Source organism: Petromyzon marinus, chromosome 4, assembly GCF_048934315.1.
Source record: "Petromyzon marinus isolate PM22_M1 ecotype Great Lakes invasive population chromosome 4, UKy_Petmar_22M1.pri1.0, whole genome shotgun sequence".
NCBI classification, from domain to species: Eukaryota; Metazoa; Chordata; class Hyperoartia; order Petromyzontiformes; family Petromyzontidae; genus Petromyzon; species Petromyzon marinus.
In genome coordinates, this window is record NC_133670.1 from 16,848,693 (window position 1) to 16,875,448 (window position 26,756).

The 26,756-nt window shown below is 43.1% G+C and overlaps 1 protein-coding gene and 1 long non-coding RNA gene across 8 annotated transcripts in view; one reads left to right on the forward strand and one right to left on the reverse strand.

Moving 5' to 3' along the window:
* Positions 1-26,756, forward strand: part of LOC116938590 (uncharacterized) — a 143,265-nt gene that overhangs the window by 56,351 nt on the left and 60,158 nt on the right. The gene's annotated exons all lie outside the window — the stretch shown is intronic.
* The window catches only part of LOC116938586 (thrombospondin type-1 domain-containing protein 7A-like), a 246,240-nt gene that overhangs the window by 47,071 nt on the left and 172,413 nt on the right, over positions 1-26,756 (reverse strand). For all 7 annotated transcript variants that reach the window (XM_076058793.1, XM_076058798.1, XM_076058807.1 and 4 more), the window contains 3 exons: positions 15,084-15,220; positions 10,714-10,867; positions 6,891-7,032 (listed from right to left, as the gene is read on the reverse strand). In XM_076058793.1, the coding sequence (XP_075914908.1) occupies positions 6,891-7,032; positions 10,714-10,867; positions 15,084-15,220 (433 nt within the window). The remainder of the gene's footprint in view (positions 1-6,890; positions 7,033-10,713; positions 10,868-15,083; positions 15,221-26,756) is intronic.

Sequence of the window (26,756 nt, forward strand, 5' to 3'; positions counted from 1 at the left end):
ATTATAAACATAAATATAATGGGAGAGTGGAAACAGAGGCACAGTGGGGGGTGGATCGTTGTTGGGGTAGAGATGAAAGAAACTATGAAAGCAAACACAGCACATATTTAAATGTTTTAATGAGAATTTAAGCCCTGAATCTCGTTAATTGTGCTGGATTATCCCCCGACACCATTGCAATGTAATAACATGACTAACCTAATGCATTCGCACATTTTTTTGTAGCAAGCTTTTGGGGATCCATATATTATTTTCAACAAACTTTTTCAGACATTAATTAGCCTTCAAACTGCCAAAGTCCATACATGGACGGGAAATGCTCTGAAGAATGACTGCACAGCACAATGCATGATCTTTTGTTTACACGTGTGTACATAATTTGCTCAAGTCTTCCAAGAGCAACACAGAATTACAAGTGATGTACAAAAATAAACAGGCTTCATCATAGCAATATGTCTCCACCATGTTACATACTTGCTCTGTGTACAAAGCTGGTTCACCATGCGATACAGGTCTCCCCCGATTGCATTTGCACATCAGCCTTCAAAATAGATATTCGGTGGTTTTCTGTACATTTGTAGAACACGCATCATCCATTATACGGCAACATTATCATTTCGTGCAAGTCACTGTCAGCAAACTGACGAGTGGTGAGGATGAATGAATGAATCCTTAGCTCCGAGTCACGATAAATTAAATCAGTGCATATACTATGGAAGATAAAGGCGTGGACCTACAATTTCTTGCTCACTCACTGTCGGCAGAAGAGCGTCTACGAGAGAGCTTAGAAGTATCCCGTTAAAGGATATTTTGGGCCCACTCTTCTGCTTTAACCCCACCACACGCGATCGACTGACAGAGGCGGAGGCATTTTAACAAACTTGATTATTGTTTCAATTGCCGTTCCGGGAGATAGCGTGAGTGATCTTAGGATTGCAAGGCCAGTGTGCTCACCATTACGTAATGGCAGCATCCTCAAAAATAGTGGAGTACGCTTTTAAAAAAGAAGGCAGCGTCTCCAGCAGTCTAGTGAGGAGGGCAGGAAATAATTTCTGAGCAACGAGTATTGCTCAGACAATTTAAATGTTAAACCTCTGATGTAATTAACCAACGAGCTGACTGAAAGTAATTCCAGAATTTTATAAGATTTTAATGGCAGTTTGGCCATAATATTTCCTTCAAATTGGGGGCCTAAACTGTAATTCGTGCTATTTCTTATTTTAAACATGGGCGTGAACATCATGTATTGCTTTGTGAATTGGTGAGTTCAAAGCTGGAATAAGTCACGACGCTGCAGATACATGTCCTTCAAAATGCATTTCGTATTACCGCCAAGACAGAATAGATTTGTGCTAACAAAAGCGATGAAATCATCCCTTCTCTCATGCTAGGCCACAGCATGAACATGGAGAAGCTGCACTATGCAGAGTTCTGCTACGAATTGAGACAATGCATGACATCGACAGCTTTGTTGAAAATACTTTTTCTATTTTTAAATTTACCTGCTTTATTTCTTTGTAATGTTATACAGGAATTAAGTGGTGTCCCAGTGCTCAGCATGCTGGGTTATGAACTTGGCAACCAGAGTTCGATTCCTGGCTATGGCTCATTGGATTCCCAGACAGATATCAGAATCGGTCCTGCCCTCCCCATTTACCAACCCACACTGACCAGTGTAATGAAGTATGATAAACAATACTCCCGTGACTAATACGGCATTGGGAGGCCTTCATCCATTAGTGGATTGAGAATGGCTTGATGCATTTTTTTAAATTTACATGTTCCACGGTGTACAATAATTCTGCAGTCATTTATGCTTTTGCAATGCTATCTAAAACTCCTGATTCTGAACTCCCAGACATTAGAATCACGTCGATGGTTTATATACCTGTAGTACAGTGTATTTAAAGTGTATGTCCTTGGGACAAATGCTGTTCGTGAGCACTTATTAAGGCTCACGTGACACATGAGCAGAGAGTTGATGATAACGACAGCACTCTCACACCAGGTACTCATTTGTGTTAAGGTAGTGGAGACTCACGTCTAGCTAAGAAACGAGTTGTCACACCAGACAATGTTAGGGTCAGTGCATAATGCGAGGTTAATGAATACATTGGGGTGGAGTGAATTTGATTCCAAGCGAGTGGCATCTGGACTGCAACCGGGGCCCCCAAATGACCAACTCTCACCACGGATCTGCGTGAAGTATGGTCGCGCATCCCCCATGATTGACACGGCGTGGGGAGGCCTTCATCCAGAAGTGGATTGGCTCAGAGCTGTTAAATGTTTAATAATATAATTTAATGCGTTTTTTACGTAACATTCATTTGGAATTCTAAGCCCATTAAGGTTGCGTAACCCTTACACGGTAGTCCCGTGCATCTGTCGACATGCCCGGTTATTTCTGGACAGACATACGTATGGCAGAGGACGAACTGCAATGCTGAAGCCCTTCACGTTGTGCAGGTGCCCCCTCATTAACAAAATGCATTTTCATGAACAAACATCACTGATTGCAGGCACAAAGAAACACGGTGCAGTAAGAAGCATAACCAGAAGGTTTCGCGCATATGAGCATTGAAGATTATAATGGAGCGTGTCTACAAAATACAGTTGGGCCAAAATGGCCCAGGGAAGTAATTCCATCGGATGGACACAGGCTTATTGAAGCAAGAAGATTTAAACATGTCAAAAGTTGTTTTGCAGTCACGCAGAAAAAAAAAACGACATCGATGCCAGATGTCCCAGTGTAAGACCATTTTCTGGAACAAAATGTCACACTTCAGATCAAGAGGTTAAAATAAAATGCAAAGCGTGCTCACTTGCACGGCAGTGTGGATTTGAAGGGACACACACACACGTCCACCAACGCAAAATGTTAAAGAAAGTGATAGATGACATAAATAATTAACTGATCTGAATGTAATGCAGGCTGATAAAAGCTCTTCAGTGTGTGCTAGTTCTTGCAAACATATCACGCGAGCCCCCACTCATCATCTGTGCCAGCTGTGGTTATATGCAATTTTTGCGCGAGGTCAGATGAAGGGCACTCCATAAGAACTCCGGAAATTTGAAAACACTTTCAGCAAATGCAAGCTGGCAGCATATATCAACAACCACCATTCGCCACTAAGTGGCGGTGACATCACCACGACGCTTGTGCCAGGCCATGTGCACCTTGAGGCCACGTGAAGTGTCGAACGCCCGCTGGCAGGTCATGGGGCAGACCCAGGTGCCACGGGTCGACTAACTAAGATTACTGAGATGGCTGGCTAATGCACCACCGGTGCCCCCTAGTGTGCCAACCTGCTGTGCTTTAGCGACCCGGCGCTCCGCTCGTTGTTGTTGGAGGGCGACTACCTCCAACTGCCCAGTAGCGTCCTTCACGAGCCTCCTCCGTTTAGTCCCCTCGATCCGGCCGAACAAAAGCTGTTTCGGCATGCGGTGGCTGGGCATGCGGGCTACATGACCCAGCCAACGCAGCCTTGCCTGCCGGAGGAGCTCACCAATGGGACCTTGCCCAGATCTTTCAAGGATTTGTGAGCTCCTCACGCAATCCAGCCTGGTTAAACCCAGGATGGATCGTAGGCAGGCTAGCCTAAATGTTTCTAACCGGCGAAGATGTTCCATTAGGGGGGTCCACGTTTCGCAAGCGTAGAGAAGGGAGGGAATGACCGTGGCCGAGAAGACCTGAAGCTTAGTGCGGAGCGACAGACCAGGTAGCTTCCACACAGCGTTACGCAACCGATGAAAAGATATTGCCGCTCGACTGATTCGGAGTGAGACCTCTGCTGTTAAACTGGAGCCGGTCATAAGCACACTGCTCAGGTATGGGAAACTCTCCACTCTCTCCACAACTGCCCCATCACCGATTGGGAGTTGTGGGGGTGGAGTGTCCGATGGTACAAAATACCCAGGCAGGTGCTTAGTTTTGGTGGGGCTGATGGTAAGGCCCCATCTCTTAGTGGCACGCTCCAGTCTCAGCAGCAGCGTCTCCAACTCCTACTCTGAATGAGCAGCTATTACCAAATCATCGGCATACATAACGTGGTTGAGCAATAGGGAGCCATCCCTTGACCACACCCGGGCATTGATCAGCCTCCCATTATATCTGTACCATATGGAGATTCCCCCGGTACAGCTATTGAAGGCTTCACAAACTACGTGGTCAAAATAGATGTTAAATAATGTGGGAGCCAGAAGACATCCCTGTCGCACCTCAAGGTGTACAGGGAATGGCTCTGACTCCCGGCGATGTAGTTTCACCCGGGCCCGCTCACCATCATGAAGGTCCTTAATGATCGTGAGCAGAGGGTCAGGGACTCCAAAAGCACGAAGAACAACCCAGAGCCCAGGCCTACTGATGGTATCATAGGCCTTGACCAAGTCAATAAAGCAGAGATGTAGGTCTTGCTGGAATTCCCTACACCTCTGCTGTCGCAGACGGACACAAAATATGGCATCTGTGCAGGACCGCCCTTTCCTGAAACCGCATTGGGGCTCCGCAAGCCTCTCCTCAGCGTGCCTGGCAAGGTGATGCTGAATAATCCTTGCCAGGACCTTTCCCGGCACACTGAGGAGTGAGATGCCCCTGTAGTTGTTACAGTCTGTGCGGTCCCCCTTCTTAAAGAGGGGGACCACCAGGGCATCCTTCTTTCGGTAAAGTCACGTTGAAGGGAAACAACAAAATAATAAAATATATATAACAATAAAATTCTCACCACCTGATGATGACTGCTTGTGTTGCAGTCGAAACGTCGTGAGAATTTTATTGTTTTATATATTTTTTATTATTTTATTGTTTCCCTTCAACGTGACTTTACCGAAAGAACCAAGAATATGATTCACTGCAGTCACGAAAGCTTTAAATAAAAATTTGTTGTTATGTCATATAGGGCAGTCTGTGCACAAACGCCACCCTCCCTCAGCATTTCGCTTGGGAGATCATCTCTGCCCGCTGCCTTTCCTGGTCTCAGACTCCGGATCGCCTTCAGTACTTCCTCAACAGATGGCACCTCAGCCAGCCACTCACAGGGGGTGACTTCTTCCAATATTTGAGGCACTGCAGCCTCAGCAGGGCCATCCCCACTTTGTGCCACGATGTTTTCCTGGCTAAGGGATTTCCCCTCCCCCAGGACCTCACAGAAATGCTCAGCAAATCTGCAAACCTGTTCCTGGGGGTCGGAGATTGGATCACCGTTTTTTCCCCTAATGATGGTAATAAGTGTGGCGCTGCAGGTTACTTTTTTGATGGAGTTAAATAAAAATTTGTGATCGCGGGCCACTGAGGCAGACTCCATCTCCTCAGCAACCCGCGACCTCCACCCATTCTTGCAGCACTTCACGGCTCTCCGAACCTCCGAGCGACGGCTGCGGTAAGCCTCCTCATTCTCTGACGTGGGATTCTGTAAACGATGACAGTGGGCCTGTCGCTTTTTCTCAACTATCCTGAACACCTCTGTCAGCCAGGGTCTCTGGGGAGGTCTGGACGGCGTACCCAAAGCAGCCAATGCAGCTGCATGAGTGACAGTCCTAAACCTCACCCATTTACCCTCGACATCAGGAGGAGTGGGGGACGATTCCAACCCCAGCCGAAAGTGATGATGAAATTCTCGCTTGCAACTTTCATCAGATAACTGAGGCCAGTCCACTTTAGGTTGGAATGGGGTCCTGGGTGTACACCCACCACCGGAGCGGAAGAATGGCAGGCGCATCTTACAGATGACAAGTCGATGGTCAGAGGGCAGATCAGCTCCACGGTAGGTCCTGGTGTCAAGGACATGGGCTCGCATCCGCTGGTCCGTCACTATGTAGTCCAGCAGATGTTCTTGCTTGGACCCGGCATGCATCCATGATGTTGTGTGGATGCGCCGATGCTGGAACAGCGTGTTGGTAATTACAAGCCCATGGGCTGCACAAAAATTTAACAGCCTCCTACCGTTGTTATTGAGCTGATCTGGCCCATGCCCTCCAATCACTCCAGACCAGGTGCCAGCATCATGACCAACTCGGGCATATATACACACACACACCAGCTTAATGGAAGCTGCATGTGTCAGTTTGCAGAGTGGCTGTCTTGTCATCGGTTGGGCTTGGACCTCTCAGTCCTAAAAGACCTTCGGATCGGTGTCAATTCCAACACAATTGCCCGTGCAAATGTACAACGTGAAAGCAGTTTCGATTTTCACGTTTCCAAAAGAACTGTAATTAAAAACGTTACGTGACCGGTATCAAGTGCAATTATGTCATTATCAACAATAACTTATTAAAACAAATCCTATAACACCGATGGCAAGATTGGCTTCATTTTGAATGCCTTGAAACATTCATTTTGCTAGAGCACATTTATGTGCAATGTCCCGCTTTTGTACGGCTTTTCATCTACCAGAATTCCAATAAACTTGTCATATATTCCATGTGTGTGTGCGTATGTTGTTCAAGTTGATCTGAAAACACTCACTGATGAGCGGCCTGGAATCAGGTTGTCTGCCTCATTTTCTGTCATTATTCATTATTTAGCAACTATACACATAATATGAAAGCCGTAGGCTCGTGTTATGTTTAGGAAAATTGCAAAAGTGTACCCACACAAGACACAAGAAACGATACAAATGCGGCAGCTAAACGGAGCCAAAAATCAGAATCATCTCTTTTTTTATATATATACTGCAGAAATCCGATGAGCCATAAAAGTCTTCATCACAGATGTCCAGTAGGGACGGGCCAGCAAGTTAGAGCAACCAAAGAAAAGAACAGATTCGCGAGCCGAAATCGTGACATTCATCGAGTCATTAGGGAGGTGTTTGGGGAGCCAGGGTCACGCCACCGTTGAGCACGTTGGCGCTCGGGGCCCAGGTGCCACCCTCGCCCGCCACCCCCCTTGGCCGCACCTGTCAGGTTGTACTGGTGGTGGAAGTAGTTTTTGTCGAGCGCGCACGGCTCGCTCTCGTTCAGGGCAGCGCAGGTCGCTCCAGGAGCGGCGGGGCGGAGCACGGAGCGGGTGCGCATCCGCGCCATGGAGCTGTTGTAGGGCTACGAAGCAATACATAAATTGACACTCGTAAACAAATCATGAAATGGGTTCGCGTGCAGGTCATATGTGCATCGGTACATTGCTTGATCGTGAGAGGTGGGAGATGACTTTGGGAGGCCTTCGTCCAGCAGTGGATTGACCCCGATTGCTGCTGGCGGTGGTGATGATGATAACAGTGGATAACACACAGTGCAAGCACGCACTGTTAATCCAATCAGCGGCGTAGCTGCCGAGTGTGCAGGTGGTGCAGCTGCACGGCGCTGGGCTACAGAATCCGGGGGGTGGGTGGGATTGGACAGCTTCCCTCCTGATTTAATTCTTTGCACTGGGGCCCATGCCAACCACACGACACCGCTGACGACAGTACAACACAACTGCTGTGCCATGATTATCTGCACCAATACATTTACTGTCAGGCTGTACATTATACTTTTCATATTTTATTTATGACATCGTACGTCATGCTTTTAATATTTTATAATGGATGCTTTTTGTTTTCATCTATTTATAATAATAATTTACAGCTCTTTGTCAATCCATCGCCAGATGAAGGCCTTTCCACACTGCGTCATGCAACGGCGGATTGACTGTACTTCACCAGGTTGGTGGGTGAAGGGGACCAGTACCGCTTCAGATATGAATTGCTACCAATGGTATTTAGTGATTTCCCACATGACAACAAACATGTTGGAAAGTAAACTATTTTACGAGCATTAAAAATAGAAGACTCCAGTCTTCACCCCCCCCCACCCCGTTCTATACGAACAATAATGTTTGTTTAATCCAGGCCACCACACACCCCACATTACCCCCAGATTATTGTGAGATGACGTGTGTGAGTAAATCTATGGGTCATTTGGTTCCGACTTTGCGAGTACGTCATGTCTACCGCTGGCTTAGCACTGCCAGTGGACAAAGGAGCACTGTGCGAAACCGCCGTGGTACAACACTCTTTACTTACAGAGATAAGTGAATGAACACAAAGGCAACACAGAGACTGGCACACCAAAAGGTGTAGCTATTCTTTCAGCAGACATTCCTTTGGGAACACATTTTCACAGGTTGGTATTTTAATAATCCTTTGTCACCTCCAGCAGATGCTCTGAAAATGTACTTTTATCATATGCCAGCCTTCAGCCTGTTTGATAAACCAGCCTTCAGCCTGCATATTCAAGGAGAGCTAAAAAGCTATTTCTTGGTTCACATCTTCAAAGAAAGTAGAATTTTCTTAAAGAAAACCCATAACAAAAGAGGTGACGTTTATAAATTATTAACTCCAAGGTGACATCTCGATATATAATACAGTACTTGTTTACAATTCCATTTTTTTTATGTTCAGCTATTTCTCTACAACTTTTTGCTTTGGAAACTGAATTCCACCAGAATGATCTGAAATTAGACTTTGGAAGGATAAAAAAATAACCCTAAAATATATTACCCTCATTGGGAAACTAATTTGCTCAGCAGGCTTTTATATCTTTTCACAAAATTGGAGAAAACATTCGGCTTTGCATACGCAATGCTTCCACAACAGTCAACGTGGGATCATCAACAGTCAAGTTGCAATCCTCAACAGTCAACGTGGAATCCTCAACAGTAAACGTGGGATCATCAACAGTCAAGTTGGAATCCTCAACAGTCAACGTGGGATCATCAACAGTCAACGTGGGATCCTCAACAGTCAACGTGGAATCCTCAACAGTCAACGTGGAATCATCAACAGTCAACGTGGCATCCTCAACAGTCAACGTGAGATCCCCAACAGTCAACGTGGAATCCTCAACAGTCAACGTGGGATTCTCAACAGTCAATGTGGTATCCTCAACAGTCAACGTGGAATCCTCAACAGTCAACGTGGAATCCTCAACAGTCAACGTGGGATCCTCAACAGTCAACGTGGGATCCTCAACAGTCAACGTGGAATCCTCAACACTCAACGTGGAATCCCCAACAGTCAACGTGGGATCCTCAACAGTCAACGTGGAATCCTCAACAGTCAACGTGGGATCCTCAACAGTCAACGTGGAATCCTCAACAGTCAACGTGGGATCCTCAACAGTCAACGTGGAATCCTCAACAGTCAACGTGGAATCCTCAACAGTCAACGTGGGATCCTCAACAGTCAACGTGGGATCCTCAACAGTCAACGTGGAATCCTCAACACTCAACATGGAATCCCCAACAGTCAACGTGGGATCCTCAACAGTCAACGTGGAATCCTCAACAGTCAACGTGGAATCCCCAACAGTCAACGTGGAATCCTCAACAGTCAACGTGGAATCCTCAACAGTCAACGTGGAATCCCCAACAGTCAACGTGGAATCCTCAACAGTCAACGTGGAATCCTCAACAGTCAACGTGGAATCCTCAACAGTCAACGTGGGATCCTCAACAGTCAACGTGGAATCCTCAACAGTCAACGTGGAATCCTCAACAGTCAACGTGGGATCCTCAACAGTCAACGTGGGATCCTCAACAGTCAACGTGGAATCCTCAACACTCAACATGGAATCCCCAACAGTCAACGTGGGATCCTCAACAGTCAACGTGGAATCCTCAACAGTCAACGTGGAATCCCCAACAGTCAACGTGGAATCCTCAACAGTCAACGTGGAATCCCCAACAGTCAACGTGGAATCCTCAACAGTCAACGTGGAATCCTCAACAGTCAACGTGGAATCCCCAACAGTCAACGTGGCATCCTCAACAGTCAACGTGGGATCCTCAACAGTCAACGTGGGATCCTCAACAGTCAACGTGGGATCCTCAACAGTCAACGTGGAATCCTCAACAGTCAACGTGGGATCCTCAACAGTCAACGTGGGATCCTCAACAGTCAACGTGGAATCCTCAACAGTCAACGTGGAATCCCCAACAGTCAACGTGGAATCCTCAACAGTCAACGTGGAATCCTCAACAGTCAATGTGGAATCCCCAACAGTCAACGTGGAATCCTCAACAGTCAACGTGGAATCCTCAACAGTCAACATGGAATCCCCAACAGTCAACGTGGCATCCTCAACAGTCAACGTGGGATCCTCAACAGTCAACGTGGAATCCTCAACAGTCAACGTGGAATCCTCAACAGTCAACGTGGGATCCTCAACAGTCAACGTGGGATCCTCAACAGTCAACGTGGAATCCTCAACAGTCAACGTGGAATCCTCAACAGTCAACGTGGAATCCTCAACAGTCAACGTGGGATCCTCAACAGTCAACGTGGGATCCTCAACAGTCAACGTGGAATCCTCAACACTCAACGTGGAATCCCCAACAGTCAACGTGGGATCCTCAACAGTCAACGTGGAATCCTCAACAGTCAACGTGGAATCCCCAACAGTCAACGTGGAATCCTCAACAGTCAACGTGGACTCCTCAACAGTCAACGTGGAATCCCCAACAGTCAACGTGGAATCCTCAACAGTCAACGTGGGATCCTCAACAGTCAACGTGGAATCCACAACAGTCAACGTGGGATCCTCAACAGTCAACGTGGGATCCTCAACAGTCAACGTGGCATCCTCAACAGTCAACGTGGGATCCTCAACAGTCAACGTGGAAGTTGTTTGTATTGTGTGCCACCTCCACATTACACAAACCCGGGTCACAGAGGTCTTGGCTTGGAGCATCCGAAGTTAGAAGGTAGACATTAGAATTGGTGCGTGTCTGCCACTGTGTACCTGTACGCAGGCTGCCCAAGGGCCCCACTCGGACAAGACACACTCCCAAGGGCAGGGAAGCCAGCACGACCGGTGCACAGCAGGCATGGCTTCAGGATCGCACATCTGTGCATCGGCCACTTCGCTGGGCCCATCGGGAGTGTTCACAGTGCACCTGCGCAAGCCACACACCGACCGTAATGCAGCACTTCGAGCAAAAGAAAAACACATGCATAAGCTGACGAACAACAGGAAACACATCGGAGATCTAAAGAGCACAACTGTAAAAACCTACACAGTAAATGTATAACTGCTGCAAAAGTGATTGATAGCACAAATTAAAAGCTTTGGAATGCACATGACTAGCTTGATAATGGTGAAATCTGGGTCCAGACTGGGTCAGCAGCAGCACCCGTGTCTGTATCCTTAGGGTGCCTCGGGTTTTTTTTTACTCTGCATACATAACAGCACCATGCCCACGTGGAATGGATTGTGTGTCTGTGTTCCTCCGCCTATGTGAGAAGTTTTGGTTCAAAAGAAATATGAAGAAAACATCCTTCATATTTTCAAATATAAGTGAATATTCTGTAATAATTTGACAGCTGTTGGAAACGTCTCTCACTTTGCCAGAAGTTACGTCTCAATATTCGCATTAAACCCCAACAAATAGATTTGGGTGTACACAAATATGAAAACTGTTAAGATTTTAATAGTATAAACTGTTCCTGTGGTGGTTTAAGTCTGGGAGATTTACCGGTCTCCTGGTGGGGAACAGGAACAGTTGCGATGAAAGTCGTGGGCTCACTTGCCAGATGAGCTTTACACCAAACAGTAAATTTTAATTATAACTCGAGCCATGTTCTCTTTCTGTTACCGCTGGTTGGCACAGTGCTCTCAGCTAGAGGCAGCCCACAATATCGCATGCTGCCAGAGTATATAATCGGAAATGAAATAGCAAGAAACTTCAACCAGTGTTGCGATAAATTGTTTTAAAATGGATATCAGGATACCCAATTACATATTTAAAATTGTTGTACCGTCACAACCAAATACAGTCCTTGAGTTATCCATGAGCATTACAACGTTCATAAAAAAGCCATAGGCTAATGTTTAGGTGAATGTGAAAAAGCATCTATTGTATGTTATGGTAACCTAGAGAATGGAACAGTGAATGGGAGTGGGAGGGGGGAACTTTTATGTGTCGGCACACAATAGTTTTAATCACACATTAACGGCCTATTATGTTGAATGTGAAAAAACAGAAACCTATAAAATTTCAATCGTTCCGTGTCTGTGCAGTTATACTCTCTGTTGTGGGTTAAGGACAATGCAAGGTCAATTCTTAAGCAGTAATCGCCAAGGCACATAAATATGTGCATACGAAACAGCCTCTTTTGCTCGCTGCTGGCACTAATGAGCTAGTTCTGGGTTAGTCCTGAAGTGGGATTGGCCATCCCCCAGAGCCAGAGGGAGAATTTGTCGCCTCGTTTAGCCGTATTATCGTGTGGGCTGCTCCAGCAAACGAGATACAAAACCAATGCTGAAAAATTAGGGGCATGGGAAAAAAAAGCTCCCGTTCTTATTACTCAAGAATCCTACGAAGACTACTATCACTCGCAAATTATACAAGACATTCAAGGATTGAGTTGTCTACTCCAAGGGTAATGATGTCTTATGATGCGATACTTATAGCTAACTAAAATTTTCCGTTAGATTTGTTTTCATGCAAAGTTTCTAAGAATACCACTGCTTTTCGATTTAAAGCTTTCGTGACTGCAGGGATTCATCTTCTTGGTTCTTTCGGTAAAGTCAAGTAGAATGGAAATAAAATAATAAAAATCAAACATAATATTTGTATTATTTTATTTACATTCTACGTGACTTTACCGAAAGAAATAAGAAGATGAATACCACTGCTCTGTCAGACGGCATTATCAGTCTCAATAATGTGCTCACAACAGAGTAAAAACTCATGAAACCTCCAGGTGTGTCGAATTATAGTGAATCTGTCTTATAATAAAATATTGCCTTATGCCATTGAATATACATATACAGCATCAACAACAGACAGTTCGTGAAGGCAAAAAGTACTCGTAAAATGTATAACCTGGGTCATTTTGATGCATCATCTTTTTTGTGAAATTAATAAACAGTTGCCCAAAGGTCTTCGCCATTTCTTTGGCGTCCGCTGAATTACGAACGTTCATTGGTGCTTTTTTTCCCTTCGTAATAAAATAACATCCCCCTTAGATTAGATTACATACATTAACCAGCACCAAATATGTTCATAGAAATTTAAAGAGTGGCACAACTGAACCTGCTTTCATCGTCACACTCTCCAGGCCAACCCGAGAATTCTCCACTCCCTAAACCCCACAATTGTTTTAAATGAACGAAGCTCATACACTGATTCGTTTCCCTACAGTCAGAAAGTGTGTTCACCTTTTGTTCGTAGCAGTGTTCAAAATCTCAAGGGGTTTAACTTATTCCTTCACCATGCACATTTTAAATTGGAACACTATTTTCTACAGTATAATAATGGCGACGATATTAAAGGATAATAATTGAGATTTAACAATTCGCAACACTGTCTAATTTTCTCTCTGGTATTACGCTTTAATTTGTAACATTTAATTTTAATTAGAGACAAAATTCGAAAGCTGTTATACAGTTCTATAATTTCGCTGCATTGCATTCGCCAGTCACATTCTCAATACCCGGAATTTCAACTGGATTTGCCATTCAACCCAGACAGCAAGGACACACCAAAAAAGCAAAGCTGTCCAATCATGCACCTCCATTCTTTGGACAAATTCATGTGTTAGGAAAATAAGTAGAGTAGTTCAAAAGGGTTTATACTTCTGGGAATATACCTGTATTAATGCAATGTTGTTCAAGCAGGCAACCACTTCCTCTGGGGAATTTTACCTGATACCGAGAACATGCGGCTAAAAATCCCCAAAGAGCATGACATTAGGCTGTATAGAGACACGAATGCAGGAATAGGTAAAAAAACGTGTTACGTCTCGTAATATCTGGCTGAGAGGAGACTCGGCCAGCAAGCTACATCGTTTACCACAATACGTACACGCATACGTACACGTATTATTCTTCTTTAACAGAAAAAGACTGCGATCAAGTTTTGCAAAAAATTTAGTTAAAAATAGGTTGTGAGCAGCATTCGAGATTATCAATGACTATGTGTTCAGTTGACCGTCTCCTTGTATTGTATTGAAATCAGGAAATCGGAGTCGGGAGATAAATTTACGTCTGCTTTGAAAACCCCATCTCTTTAAAGTGGCGTTCCCTCTTTAGTTTGGTCGGTTTTCCTGGTTCTGTTTTTGTTTCCTGCTTTCCATGCATTGTGCATTGGGATCCTAGGATGGAATTCGCATTATACATTTGAATTATTATCATACATGTGCAGAAGTGTATATTTTTAAGGGCCACAGCCAAACGTGAGACGGGCACCCTCAAAACCCTTTGCACTCCTTTAAAACGTAACAAAGATGCGTTTATAAACGTATCTTCACTTATCAAACACATTTTAAGACCAAACAAAGGTTTAATAAAAAATAAAACTCTGCAACTGTCTTGACGGTACGATACCAATCACATTTGCTTAATAAATTAGAAGATGCATAACATTTTCAAATAAATTAAACCTCTCTGTATTTGCTTTTGATATTCGCTGTGAATATCTAATTCAATCAGAGCTCTGTCATGTGAAACCGTGATAAATGTGATGTATTTGAGAGGGTGCTCGTTTCCCAGCTATCATTTTGTATTTTGTTGGATAAAAAAATACTAATTTTAAACACTGTCACGAGAAAATGTTAGCTCACTTGCCAATACATTCCAGGGCATCGTATCATAGGACGAAATATTATGTTCCATTTTTAATGCTGAAAATCTAATTTTCAAGCTGTATTACTGTGACAGCATTTCTAACAGCTGACCACTGCTGAACATCAATATTCTGCACGTCTGACGGTAACAAGAAAATGTACCGCAAAATAAATAACCAATATTGATGAAATAACATCTCAACCATAAAATAAGCAAAATTAACACAACAACGCAAAATAATACTGGCAAACAAGTGTTGTCTAGACAAAAAAACGTCGAAATGGATATCACAAGCCAATGCATAACTTGATCATCAAATTTTCAGATGACACTGCCAAGTGGCCAATATGTGTGATTTAACTAGAGCCTGGGGAATTATTTGCAAAGCTGAGCAAGCTGCCTAGGCTTTAGAGAACTGGCAAATTCCATAAAAACAAAAGAAAAGAGGGCAAAAAATCCAGCAACAATAAAAACCTAATCGCAATGTTCCAGAAAGCTATGTGTGCCGCCTGCTTCACTGTCGCGCACACGCGAGCTCTTACCTGACTTGACGCACCTGCTCACCGGCGCTGGATTCCCCGCACCCTCCCACCGCGCCGCTCGCATTGCAGGCCCCCCACGGTCCCGCCACCCACACGTGCTGCTGGCAAGGCATGTGGCACGGCACCACCTCATACACCTGCTCGGCACACGGCGCACACAGGACACCGCGGAGGGTAAAGGGAAGCTGCTGAGGGACACCCAAGGCCGACGTGAAGGGGAAGTTTACGCCACAAAAGCCTCTGCCAGCAGATTAAGGGGGCCACTTTGCTCGAGCAGTCCGGTGGAGGTTGGCCCCAAAGTGTTCTGTGCCCAGTTCTAGAGATGTGAGAAAGCGCTTTGCTGTTCATGACAGGAAAAATGATTTCATTTATTGCATTTTATGACATTCGTTCTCAGAGCAGATCACATGAAATAACATTAAAATCATATACGTAACTTTTACTTATGAGAGCAGTGTACACGAATGTTAAGTGTACTATGTTAATGCCACACTCGGAGTTTTCATATAATTTCCCACTCCACTATGAGCATAAAAAATAACACAAAATATGTAAGCTCACCAGCATTATTTAAAGCAAATCTGGTTGCTGATGAGACACTGAACGTCAAAACTGGTCCAGAATTTTGCTTATGTTGAATCAATGCTGCACTACCAGAAGGCTGTGTGGCTAATGGCATGTGTTAAACACATTTTATTATTTCTTTGCAGAGGGAACTTTGGGAATCTAGCGTATTATTTGAGTGTTTTATGAGCATTAAAGTTGATTTAGCTGCAAGTCCTAATTATGGCTGCTTACTAAGTGGAAGGGGCAGGTTCAGAGGAGCAACAGAAAAAACATGGTTATGAACTGACGACAAAAAGTTAAAACACTACAATATTATGCTCTGTTAATCTATATGGGCACCAACAATGCAACAGCAACGTTACTTATTTCACAACCTAAAATATGCGGACAATAAGCTGACTCCGGTCTATGTGGAAAATAAATTAATACCTATGTAACTATGCCAACATAGACAATTATGCTTTAATAGAAGATCAAACCGATTCGCCTAGGGTTATATTGGGTTTGTGCAAAAACACGTGGCTTGTTTTCAACATGGACATTGCCTTACATCTATCATAAACTAATATAACTGGAAAGCGATAAACTTTTACAGATATACATATTTTAGTAATTGGTGGCCTCAGGGTAAAATGCAAAAACAGATTATAATTACTTTACAGACCTAAGCCTCAATGGGTGCACAGAAAGGTATCTTATTATTTCAGGATGGTAACACATGCACAATTAAAACGTAGACAAATAATGGCTTTACAAACTTATTAAAATAAACAATGTACTGCCGTTACAGTGCTGCAGTATAACATGATGGCTATTAAATGTGCAATATATTATCAAACAACTCCTGATGCCATCGAATAAATTCCTAAACCTGCAATTAGAATGTTAATATGAGCTGCTTTTCAAATACCATACAATGGAAAATAAAAACACACACACTACCATCGCTCATTCTAGATTTGAAGTTTTCGTGACTGCAAGGATCCATACTCTTTGGTTCTTTCGGTAAAGTCACGTAGGTGAAAAAATTAAAACAAAAACAAATTAAATCACGACGTTTCGGGCGCAACACAACATCTGCAGCATATCTCTTGACCACTTTAGCAATTGTTTTCTTGCTATGGTCGTCCCACCTGATGGCGGGCGCTTGTGTTGCGCCCGTAACGTCGTGATTTAATTGATTTAGTTTTGTTTTTATTTTTTCACCTACGTGACTTTACCGAAAGAACCAAAGAGTATACTACCATCGCTCTTTTATCAAAAATGCCAAAGAAATTAAAATGCTCAATCGGGATACATAAAAGTGGAAATACTAATTCTGGTGCAAATGTGCAGTAATGCACATCATTGTAAACGCGGAAGACGAACAAGCTGATGTACAAACGTTAATGTTGACTTGTGATTGTGAGTCTGGCCCGCACAGGCAAGCAATTTTTTTTTATCTTCAATTAATTGCGCACCGTGGTGTGTGTGTGGCGTTGTAACACGTAGACACAGATGAGATGGGCATTCTAATGCGAGATGTGGCAAAGCGCGCCAATGCAAAGTGTAACATGCAAGGCGTGGGATTGGTGGTGTTGTTTTTATTTACATTCTCTTGCACCAAGGCACGCATTAAGAATCTGAAATGTGCAAAGTTGATTGTGAATGAACGCCGGAATTCCGGAGAAACATTTCACTCGCGCTGCACCATGTGCAGAGTAATCTGGACCGCACCATGCAGCCGTCACTATTTAATAGCAAAAGATTAAAGTAGAAAGGGGGGCTGTACAATAAATTCGGCACAGCCGACTGTAATTAGTAATAATAATAATAGATTTAGATAGAAGCGTTATGGACAATAATCATATATATCACCTTCTTAATGCATGCCTCATTGTGGATCCTTGGCTGTGTAAACACATATAGATGAGTGATGTCCATGTTCATAACTATAAAATTATAAATAAACAAATAAGAGTCTTCACAGTAAACCGATAAAGCATGTTCACACATAATAGGCAGCTCACTCACGAATTATAATTACTTCAAACCCAACAGCAAGCGCACAGAATAGATTCGTTATGAAGAACATGAGAGCGGGTCAGATAAACGTGTATCCTCTTGAATGGAGCGAGCGAGAACGAGATGGCTTTGCCACCTGCAGCGAGATAACCAAGTGGACAGAAGCACAGAGAGGTCAGCAAAGCGGCCTTCAAGCACTCCGCGCATGACTGTGGCATGCAGATGTGGTCACCAACCTGGGCTTGCTGAAGGTCACGTCCAGAATAACAGAGAACATAAGGAAAAGATAAATAAGAAAAGCGGGTAACGACTTAGACGGAAAGTGTACAGGGCCAGAAGACGTCAAAACTGTAACGGACGTTGCCAGCGGGTGAATACCACACTTGTGCCCAACAGCACAGCGCGATTTGCCGTAGACTTAAGGACATCGTGTTGTGAAACATACAAAATTACAGTGCATAAATAGTGACCACGTGTGGATAAGACAAACAAAATGAGGTCCAACAAAATTAAAATACAGTCATGATTGTCTTGAGAAATTCGGCAGCCTCTGAGTCACACGGCAGTCTGCTCTTGAGAAGATCTCCGGGGAGTCCAGCAGGACAGAGCAGCACGTGGCACAGTGTCCTGCCTCATAATCACCGCCGTTGCGCAGTGGGCAGTCCCAAAAATTACACCACCTGATATTATACTCTCTGGTAGATAGAAGAACACGACGTTTCGGTCGCAACACAAGCGCCCGTCATCAGGTGACTTTACTTGACAATTATAATGATCACGATGCAGAGTCAGGAACTTGTCAATCTAAAGCTGGATTTAATGTTTCCCCTACACTGTGCAAGTCTCTGGGGCTATTTGGACATACTTCACCATGCTGGTCAGTGTGGGTTGGTGAAGAGTTTCAGGAGTGGGCAGGAGGCAGCTGGTGTGGGGCAGGACAAATTCAGATGTCACTCACCATCGATGTGAGTTATGGGCGAAAAAACTCACCATCGATGTGAGTTATGGACAAAAAACTCACCATCGATGTGAGTTATGGGCGAAAAAACTCACCATCGATGTGAGTTATGGACAAAAAACTCACCATCGATGTGAGTTATGGACGAAAAAACTCACCATCGATGTGAGTTATGGACGAAAAAACTCACCATCGATGTGAGTTATGGACAAAAAACTCACCATCGATGTGAGTTATGGACAAAAAACTCACCATCGATGTGAGTTATGGACAAAAAACTCACCATCGATGTGAGTTATGGACAAAAAACTCACCATCGATGTGAGTTATGGACGAAAAAACTCACCATCGATGTGAGTTATGGACGAAAAAACTCACCATCGATGTGAGTTATGGACAAAAAACTCACCATCGATGTGAGTTATGGACAAAAAACTCACCATCGATGTGAGTTATGGACAAAAAACTCACCATCGATGTGAGTTATGGACAAAAAACTCACCATCGATGTGAGTTATGGACGAAAAAACTCACCATCGATGTGAGTTATGGACGAAAAAACTCACCATCGATGTGAGTTATGGACAAAAAACTCACCATCGATGTGAGTTATGGACAAAAAACTCACCATCGATGTGAGTTATGGACAAAAAACTCACCATCGATGTGAGTTATGGACGAAAAAACTCACCATCGATGTGAGTTATGGACGAAAAAACTCACCATCGATGTGAGTTATGGACAAAAAACTCACCATCGATGTGAGTTATGGACAAAAAACTCACCATCGATGTGAGTTATGGACAAAAAACTCACCATCGATGTGAGTTATGGACGAAAAAACTCACCATCGATGTGAGTTATGGACAAAAAACTCACCATCGATGTGAGTTATGGACAAAAAACTCACCATCGATGTGAGTTATGGACAAAAAACTCACCATCGATGTGAGTTATGGACAAAAAACTCACCATCGATGTGAGTTATGGACGAAAAAACTCACCATCGATGTGAGTTATGGACAAAAAACTCACCATCGATGTGAGTTATGGACAAAAAACTCACCATCGATGTGAGTTATGGACAAAAAACTCACCATCGATGTGAGTTATGGACAAAAAACTCACCATCGATGTGAGTTATGGACAAAAAAACTCACCATCGATGTGAGTTATGGACGAAAAAACTCACCATCGATGTGAGTTATGGACAAAAAACTCACCATCGATGTGAGTTATGGACAAAAAACTCACCATCGATGTGAGTTATGGACAAAAAACTCACCATCGATGTGAGTTATGGACAAAAAACTCACCATCGATGTGAGTTATGGACGAAAAAACTCACCATCGATGTGAGTTATGGACAAAAAACTCACCATCGATGTGAGTTATGGACAAAAAACTCACCATCGATGTGAGTTATGGACAAAAAACTCACCATCGATGTGAGTTATGGACAAAAAACTCACCATCGATGTGAGTTATGGACGAAAAAACTCACCATCGATGTGAGTTATGGACGAAAAAACTCACCATCGATGTGAGTTATGGACAAAAAACTCACCATCGATGTGAGTTATGGACAAAAAACTCACCATCGATGTGAGTTATGGACAAAAAACTCACCATCGATGTGAGTTATGGACGAAAAAACTCACCATCGATGTGAGTTATGGACGAAAAAACTCACCATCGATGTGAGTTATGGACAAAAAACTCACCATCGATGTGAGTTATGGACAAAAAACTCACCATCGATGTGAGTTATGGACAAAAAACTCACCATCGATGTGAGTTATGGACAAAAAACTCACCATCGATGTGAGTTATGGACGAAAAAACTCACCATCGATGTGAGTTATGGACAAAAAACTCACCATCGATGTGAGTTATGGACAAAAAACTCACCATCGATGTGAGTTATGGACAAAAAACTCACCATCGATGTGAGTTATGGACAAAAAACTCACCATCGATGTGAGTTATGGACGAAAAAACTCACCATCGATGTGAGTTATGGACAAAAAACTCACCATCGATGTGAGTTATGGACGAAAAAACTCACCATCGATGTGAGTTATGGACAAAAAACTCACCATCGATGTGAGTTATGGACAAAAAACTCACCATCGATGTGAGTTATGGACAAAAAACTCACCATCGATGTGAGTTATGGACAAAAAACTCACCATCGATGTGAGTTATGGACGAAAAAACTCACCATCGATGTGAGTTATGGACAAAAAACTCACCATCGATGTGAGTTATGGACAAAAAACTCACCATCGATGTGAGTTATGGACGAAAAAACTCACCATCGATGTGAGTTATGGACGAAAAAACTCACCATCGATGTGAGTTATGGACAAAAAACTCACCATCGATGTGAGTTATGGACGAAAAAACTCACCATCGATGTGAGTTATGGACGAAAAAACTCACCATCGATGTGAGTTATGGACAAAAAACTCACCATCGATGTGAGTTATGGACTAAAAAACTCACCATCGATGTGAGTTATGGACAAAAAACTCACCATCGATGTGAGTTATGGACAAAAAACTCACCATCGATGTGAGTTATGGACAAAAAACTCACCATCGATGTGAGTTATGGACAAAAAACTCACCATCGATGTGAGTTATGGACAAAAAAACTCACCATCGATGTGAGTTATGGACGAAAAAACTCACCATCGATGTGAGTTATGGACAAAAAAACTCACCATCGATGTGAGTTATGGACGAAAAAACTCACCATCGATGTGAGTTATGGACGAAATAACTCACCATCGATGTGAGTTATGGACGAAAAAACTCACCATCGATGTGAGTTATGGACGAAATAACTCACCATCGATGTGAGTTATGGACGAAAAAACTCACCATCGATGTGAGATATGGACGAAAAAACTCACCATCGATGTGAGTTATGGACAAAAAACTCACCATCTAAGTGAGTTATGGACTAAAAAACTCACCATCGATGTGAGTTATGGACTAAAAAACTCACCATCGATGTGAGTTATGGACGAAAAAACTCACCATCGATGTGAGTTATGGACGAAAAAACTCACCATCGATGTGAGTTATGGGCGAAAAAACTCACCATCGATGTGAGTTATGGACGAAAAAACTCACCATCGATGTGAGTTATGGACAAAAAACTCACCATCGATGTGAGTTATGGACTAAAAACTCACCATCGATGTGAGTTATGGACTAAAAAACTCACCATCGATGTGATTTATGGACAAAAAACTCACCATCGATGTGAGTTATGGGCGAAAAAACTCACCATCGATGTGAGTTATGGACGAAAAAACTCACCATCGATGTGAGTTATGGACGAAAAAACTCACCATCGATGTGAGTTATGGACTAAAAAACTCACCATCGATGTGAGTTATGGACGAAAAAACTCACCATCGATGTGAGTTATGGACAAAAAACTCACCATCGATGTGAGTTATGGACAAAAAACTCACCATCGATGTGAGTTATGGACGAAAAAACTCACCATCGATGTGAGTTATGGACAAAAAACTCACCATCGATGTGAGTTATGGACGAAAAAACTCACCATCGATGTGAGTTATGGGCGAAAAAACTCACCATCGATGTGAGTTATGGACTAAAAAACTCACCATCGATGTGAGTTATGGACGAAAAAACTCACCATCGATGTGAGTTATGGACAAAAAACTCACCATCGATGTGAGTTATGGACTAAAAACTCACCATCGATGTGAGTTATGGACTAAAAAACTCACCATCGATGTGAGTTATGGACAAAAAAACTCACCATCGATGTGAGTTATGGACAAAAAAACTCACCATCGATGTGAGTTATGGACAAAAAACTCACCATCGATGTGAGTTATGGACAAAAAACTCACCATCGATGTGAGTTATGGACTAAAAAACTCACCATCGATGTGAGCTATGGACTAAAAACGAACTCAGGTGGCCAGATTCAAGTGCGCTCACCACTGCACACCATTGCTTCCACCCAGGGATAAAATTGGTGCGGGGACTAGGGAATCTGCCAAACACTGACAGATAAGTGTGCGACTTGTTCAGTCGTCAAGCATAATAAAAAAAAATAAAGGAAAATGATAAATAACAGGGGTGTGGGCGAAGCAGGGCGGGGGTGGGGGAGGAAGGTGGTGGGATGGAGGCCAATTTAGTTTTGAATCAGAAAAAGAAGACTTAAGGTTGTGCCATGTAATTTTGAAACATTAATCAGATGTAAAGTAGTTTCATAATTAACGCTGTGCATTGTGCCACTCTTTAAACATTAAAACCGTTTGTTTTTTCATGAATTGCTGTAACCTGTGAAGACTGCACACATACTTGTGGCATCCTCACGTGAATTGTCTACCTTTGCTAGATTCTGAAAATTCAAGTTATAATGTTGAACTGTCAAGACTTTCATAACCTGTGCAACGTGTTAATCTAAAATATTAACACGTTGCACATTTAAAACTGCGGAATGTTCCCAGAAGTGTGACAACAAAAATATATATTTGCCAGCAATATTTTCCGCACTTTTCAGGGCATGTAAAATGTAATTATTATCACTGGATGTTTAAGAATGATATTGAAAGCTACAGGGTATGAGGTTGAGTAAGCGATGCTGCTTTCTTTCAAATAAAACTGCACGAAACCCAGGCATGTGCCCTTTATTTGCGTGCTGAAAGTGATATATGCATTAGACTGCCGCGCAATTATCACAAACTCTCATTATTCAGTCTAGACTCCTGCTCGGCAACTCTAATACCGATGCATTTAAATTTATGAGCGCGGTTCGATATGGTCTGGGACCAATGAATGTTTCCTGGAACACCTGTCCCAAGATTTTCAACACACGTTTGATTACTGAAAAGCTATTTTCTCCCTTCTTGATGCATTCTTCATATCGCTAGATCGATGCTTTTCGATCCTGAAGAAAATAAAACTGCCACGTGTGTGCGTCTACGTGTACTTCCAGCAGCGTTATAACCATTCCCGGACATTACTCGGAAGGTCATTCTCACATCAGAGAAGCGGTTCTCATCACGTGCACCTCGGTTTATAGAATAAAGCAAAAGTGCGATGGTGTGAGGTCAGCACTACGGGGCAAAATAAGCAGATGGGAAGTGTCTTCCAGCCTGCATTGCGTACCTTAGCAGTAAGCCACGCGTCGCCACGCATAAACAGCGGTCCCTTTACCCGGCCAACAAGAGCACATCTTGTTGGGTGTACACCGCAATGTTTAAACACTTGTCTATGAAGCACAATGCCATCTGCTAATTGAGACTCCTGTTGGGAAATAGCATCTTCGGTGAATACTAAGCAATGAGACCCATTTTACACGACTGTGCACACTGCAAGGTGGGGGATGAACCGATAATTTCGTAAGTGCACTGCGACGTGGATGAGCTCTGGCGAATGCAAAAAAATATCCAGGTTATGCGGACAGTGAAATCTAAACAGTAACTCAGATGTTGAGAAACAAACAAATTAATAACTTTAAAGAACAAAGAATATTGCATAAAATAATAAACAAAAACTGGGATTACAGCTATGGGATTCTTTCACCAGTATCAAAATATTGATGGGAAGTGAAGGCTCTAACTGCTTCACTCGAGCTATTCATGCGTTGGTGTTTGCATTGCCCTTGTACTGCCCGACTTTTGGTGGCCTTTAGTCTGGTGCTGGTGAGACAATGCCAAAAAAGAGTCTGTCTCTGGTGCAGGCCAATCAGTTTTATGACAGTGCATACATTGTAAAAGTATTTATTTGAATTTTTTTTACCACACGTATGTATGGTTAATGCAGGATTGGTGCCTTGTTATTGTTGTCACTTTGGTGTTTGAAGATCGAAACACGGGATTACATATTTTATCACTCTTGCAAGTACAGGGAAAAATGCTCCTCCATCGCAGAGAGTAACTGTGTTTGCATATATTTAAGAATACATACAATACGGCAGGAGCTCATTTTAGAATAACACCGATGCAGCGTTGCCTAGAGCCATCACTTGCACCCGGGGGGGGTGGGGGGATAGGGTGGGGAGGGGAGGGGCAGGTGCTCCTCGTCCCCCATCCCCTAAAATATTTACATGGCCATTGTATGTCGTAGACCTTTTAGATTTTTCATAAATGACTTAATACTCTTGCTCGGAAAACCAATGCGTAGATTGATACACGGTGAGCCAATCGCTCGCCTCCAGCAATAAATAAATACACCGCTGACCTCTGATGCAACCTTGAATGGCATTTACATCAGCTGGCCACATTTTCTGAATCACGAAACTGTACTAAGCACCACCACTGTGTGCGCTTAGTGTGGTTCTCGTGGGAGCACAGGACTATACTTTTGTTTATTTTCAAAAACCAAAATTCTCAAAAAAACATTTAAGAGCTTTCACAATTTTAAATCTAGATAAAAAAAATCCCATTTCTTTATCACTGCGTTTTGTGTTTAGTTTGTTGTCTTTTCCCCACACCTCCGATTAGCATCGTTCGCTCCATACGGTGCGAAAGAAGTTTAACTTACATCGCTTTGGGCCTGTATCCCTTTTAAATTATAAACAAAAGATGGTGTGCTATTGGTATCATGATATTAATGGGTACAGTTTTTATTTCATTGTATGACTTTTCCATTCCAAAGTAAATTTGGGGAAAAGTATGCAAGATGTGGTTATTTTGTTGTTGTTATTATTATCATCATCACCATCATCAGCTATGCTCAGTCCACCGCTGGATAAAGCCCTCCACAAAGTGATGGCATCTATCATGAAACCACGATGCAAACATTTATGTATGTTGAACTTCTTTCGCACCGTACGTAGCCAATCGTGATAAACAGAGGTGGGGGAAATCCACAAAAGCTGATTCCAGTGCTCGGTCTCCTCAGTTGACGTCCTCTCAGAGAGGTTTTATTCTTTGGCTGCCACTCGGTTTTTATTCTTGACCATTGTCCATAATCCCTTCTATCAATGGCTTCCATACAGATTACAGTATTAATAAATAATTGAAATAAGAGCATTAACTTTAGCAGTATCCACAAATCCACAACGTTATTGTGACACATTTAAATGAAAAAATTGTATGCCTTTTCGTAGAAATAATGTCATGAAGCTGTCAGCCTTCTGAATTACATGCCATGTTATCTCGGACGCGCTGTCTGATCAGCTCTTCTTCTTTCAGTCTGTTTGTTGAACCAATTTTACCGTCGGAAAATGCAGACACTTAAGTGCAGGTACGGGCCAACTGTGCCCCGTCCTGTAATGAATAATTGATTGCAAATAAAGCGTTTCCCTTTGTACTTTGAAGGTCTCTATTCTGTCTACATCTCTTGCCACGCGGACCGCTCAACGCTGCGATAACTCACGACCCAGGGCGGCCACAGACTGGAAACTCATTTTTTACTTTGCCGGCGGCACGAGCAGCCTTTTCGGGCGACTGCGCGCGTCGAGAGAGATTACTGCGCACACGTCGTCCCTCGCATTATGGAAATGAATTAAAATTTTACGGCAATACGCAGGGTCGGTGGGGAGGCCCTATGGCAGCTCGAGTAGGTGGGAAGGGCGGGGGGAAGTTCGCAGACAGCAGTTGACAATTGATTGGAGAGCAGAGGCCAAGGCAAGTGGGCATAGGTGGTGTGATGCTGCAAATTATACGGGTAGAGACCAGTTTATAATAAGTATTGCACACCTACTGTGAAAGCCATCAATATTATTATCTTGGTATCAATGCAGCTGGCATAAATAACTGTCGGGCACAATTGTAAATTGCAAAATAATGGGAAAGAATGTAATGCAATTATTTTCAAACATTTCCATAATTAAATTAGAAAGAAAGTAAATTTTCAGCTCCTCTGATGTGCATGGCACTGAAGTGTACTAATTAAAATACAGGTTATTAGCATGCCACGAGCCCATCAGCCTCTTACTACCATCAAGGTCTAATTCACCTGGCCATTGTATTTATAATCAATTGGGTGATTGTGATTCAAGTACCATCCTTGTGTAATCCTGAAGTTTAAGCGTGAAATACTCTTTGCAAAAAAATCAGTGGATTGAACAAGAATGTGTGAAACACTACAGATAGATGTGAAAGTAAATGAATAATAGCAACAGGAAAGGAAGCTGGG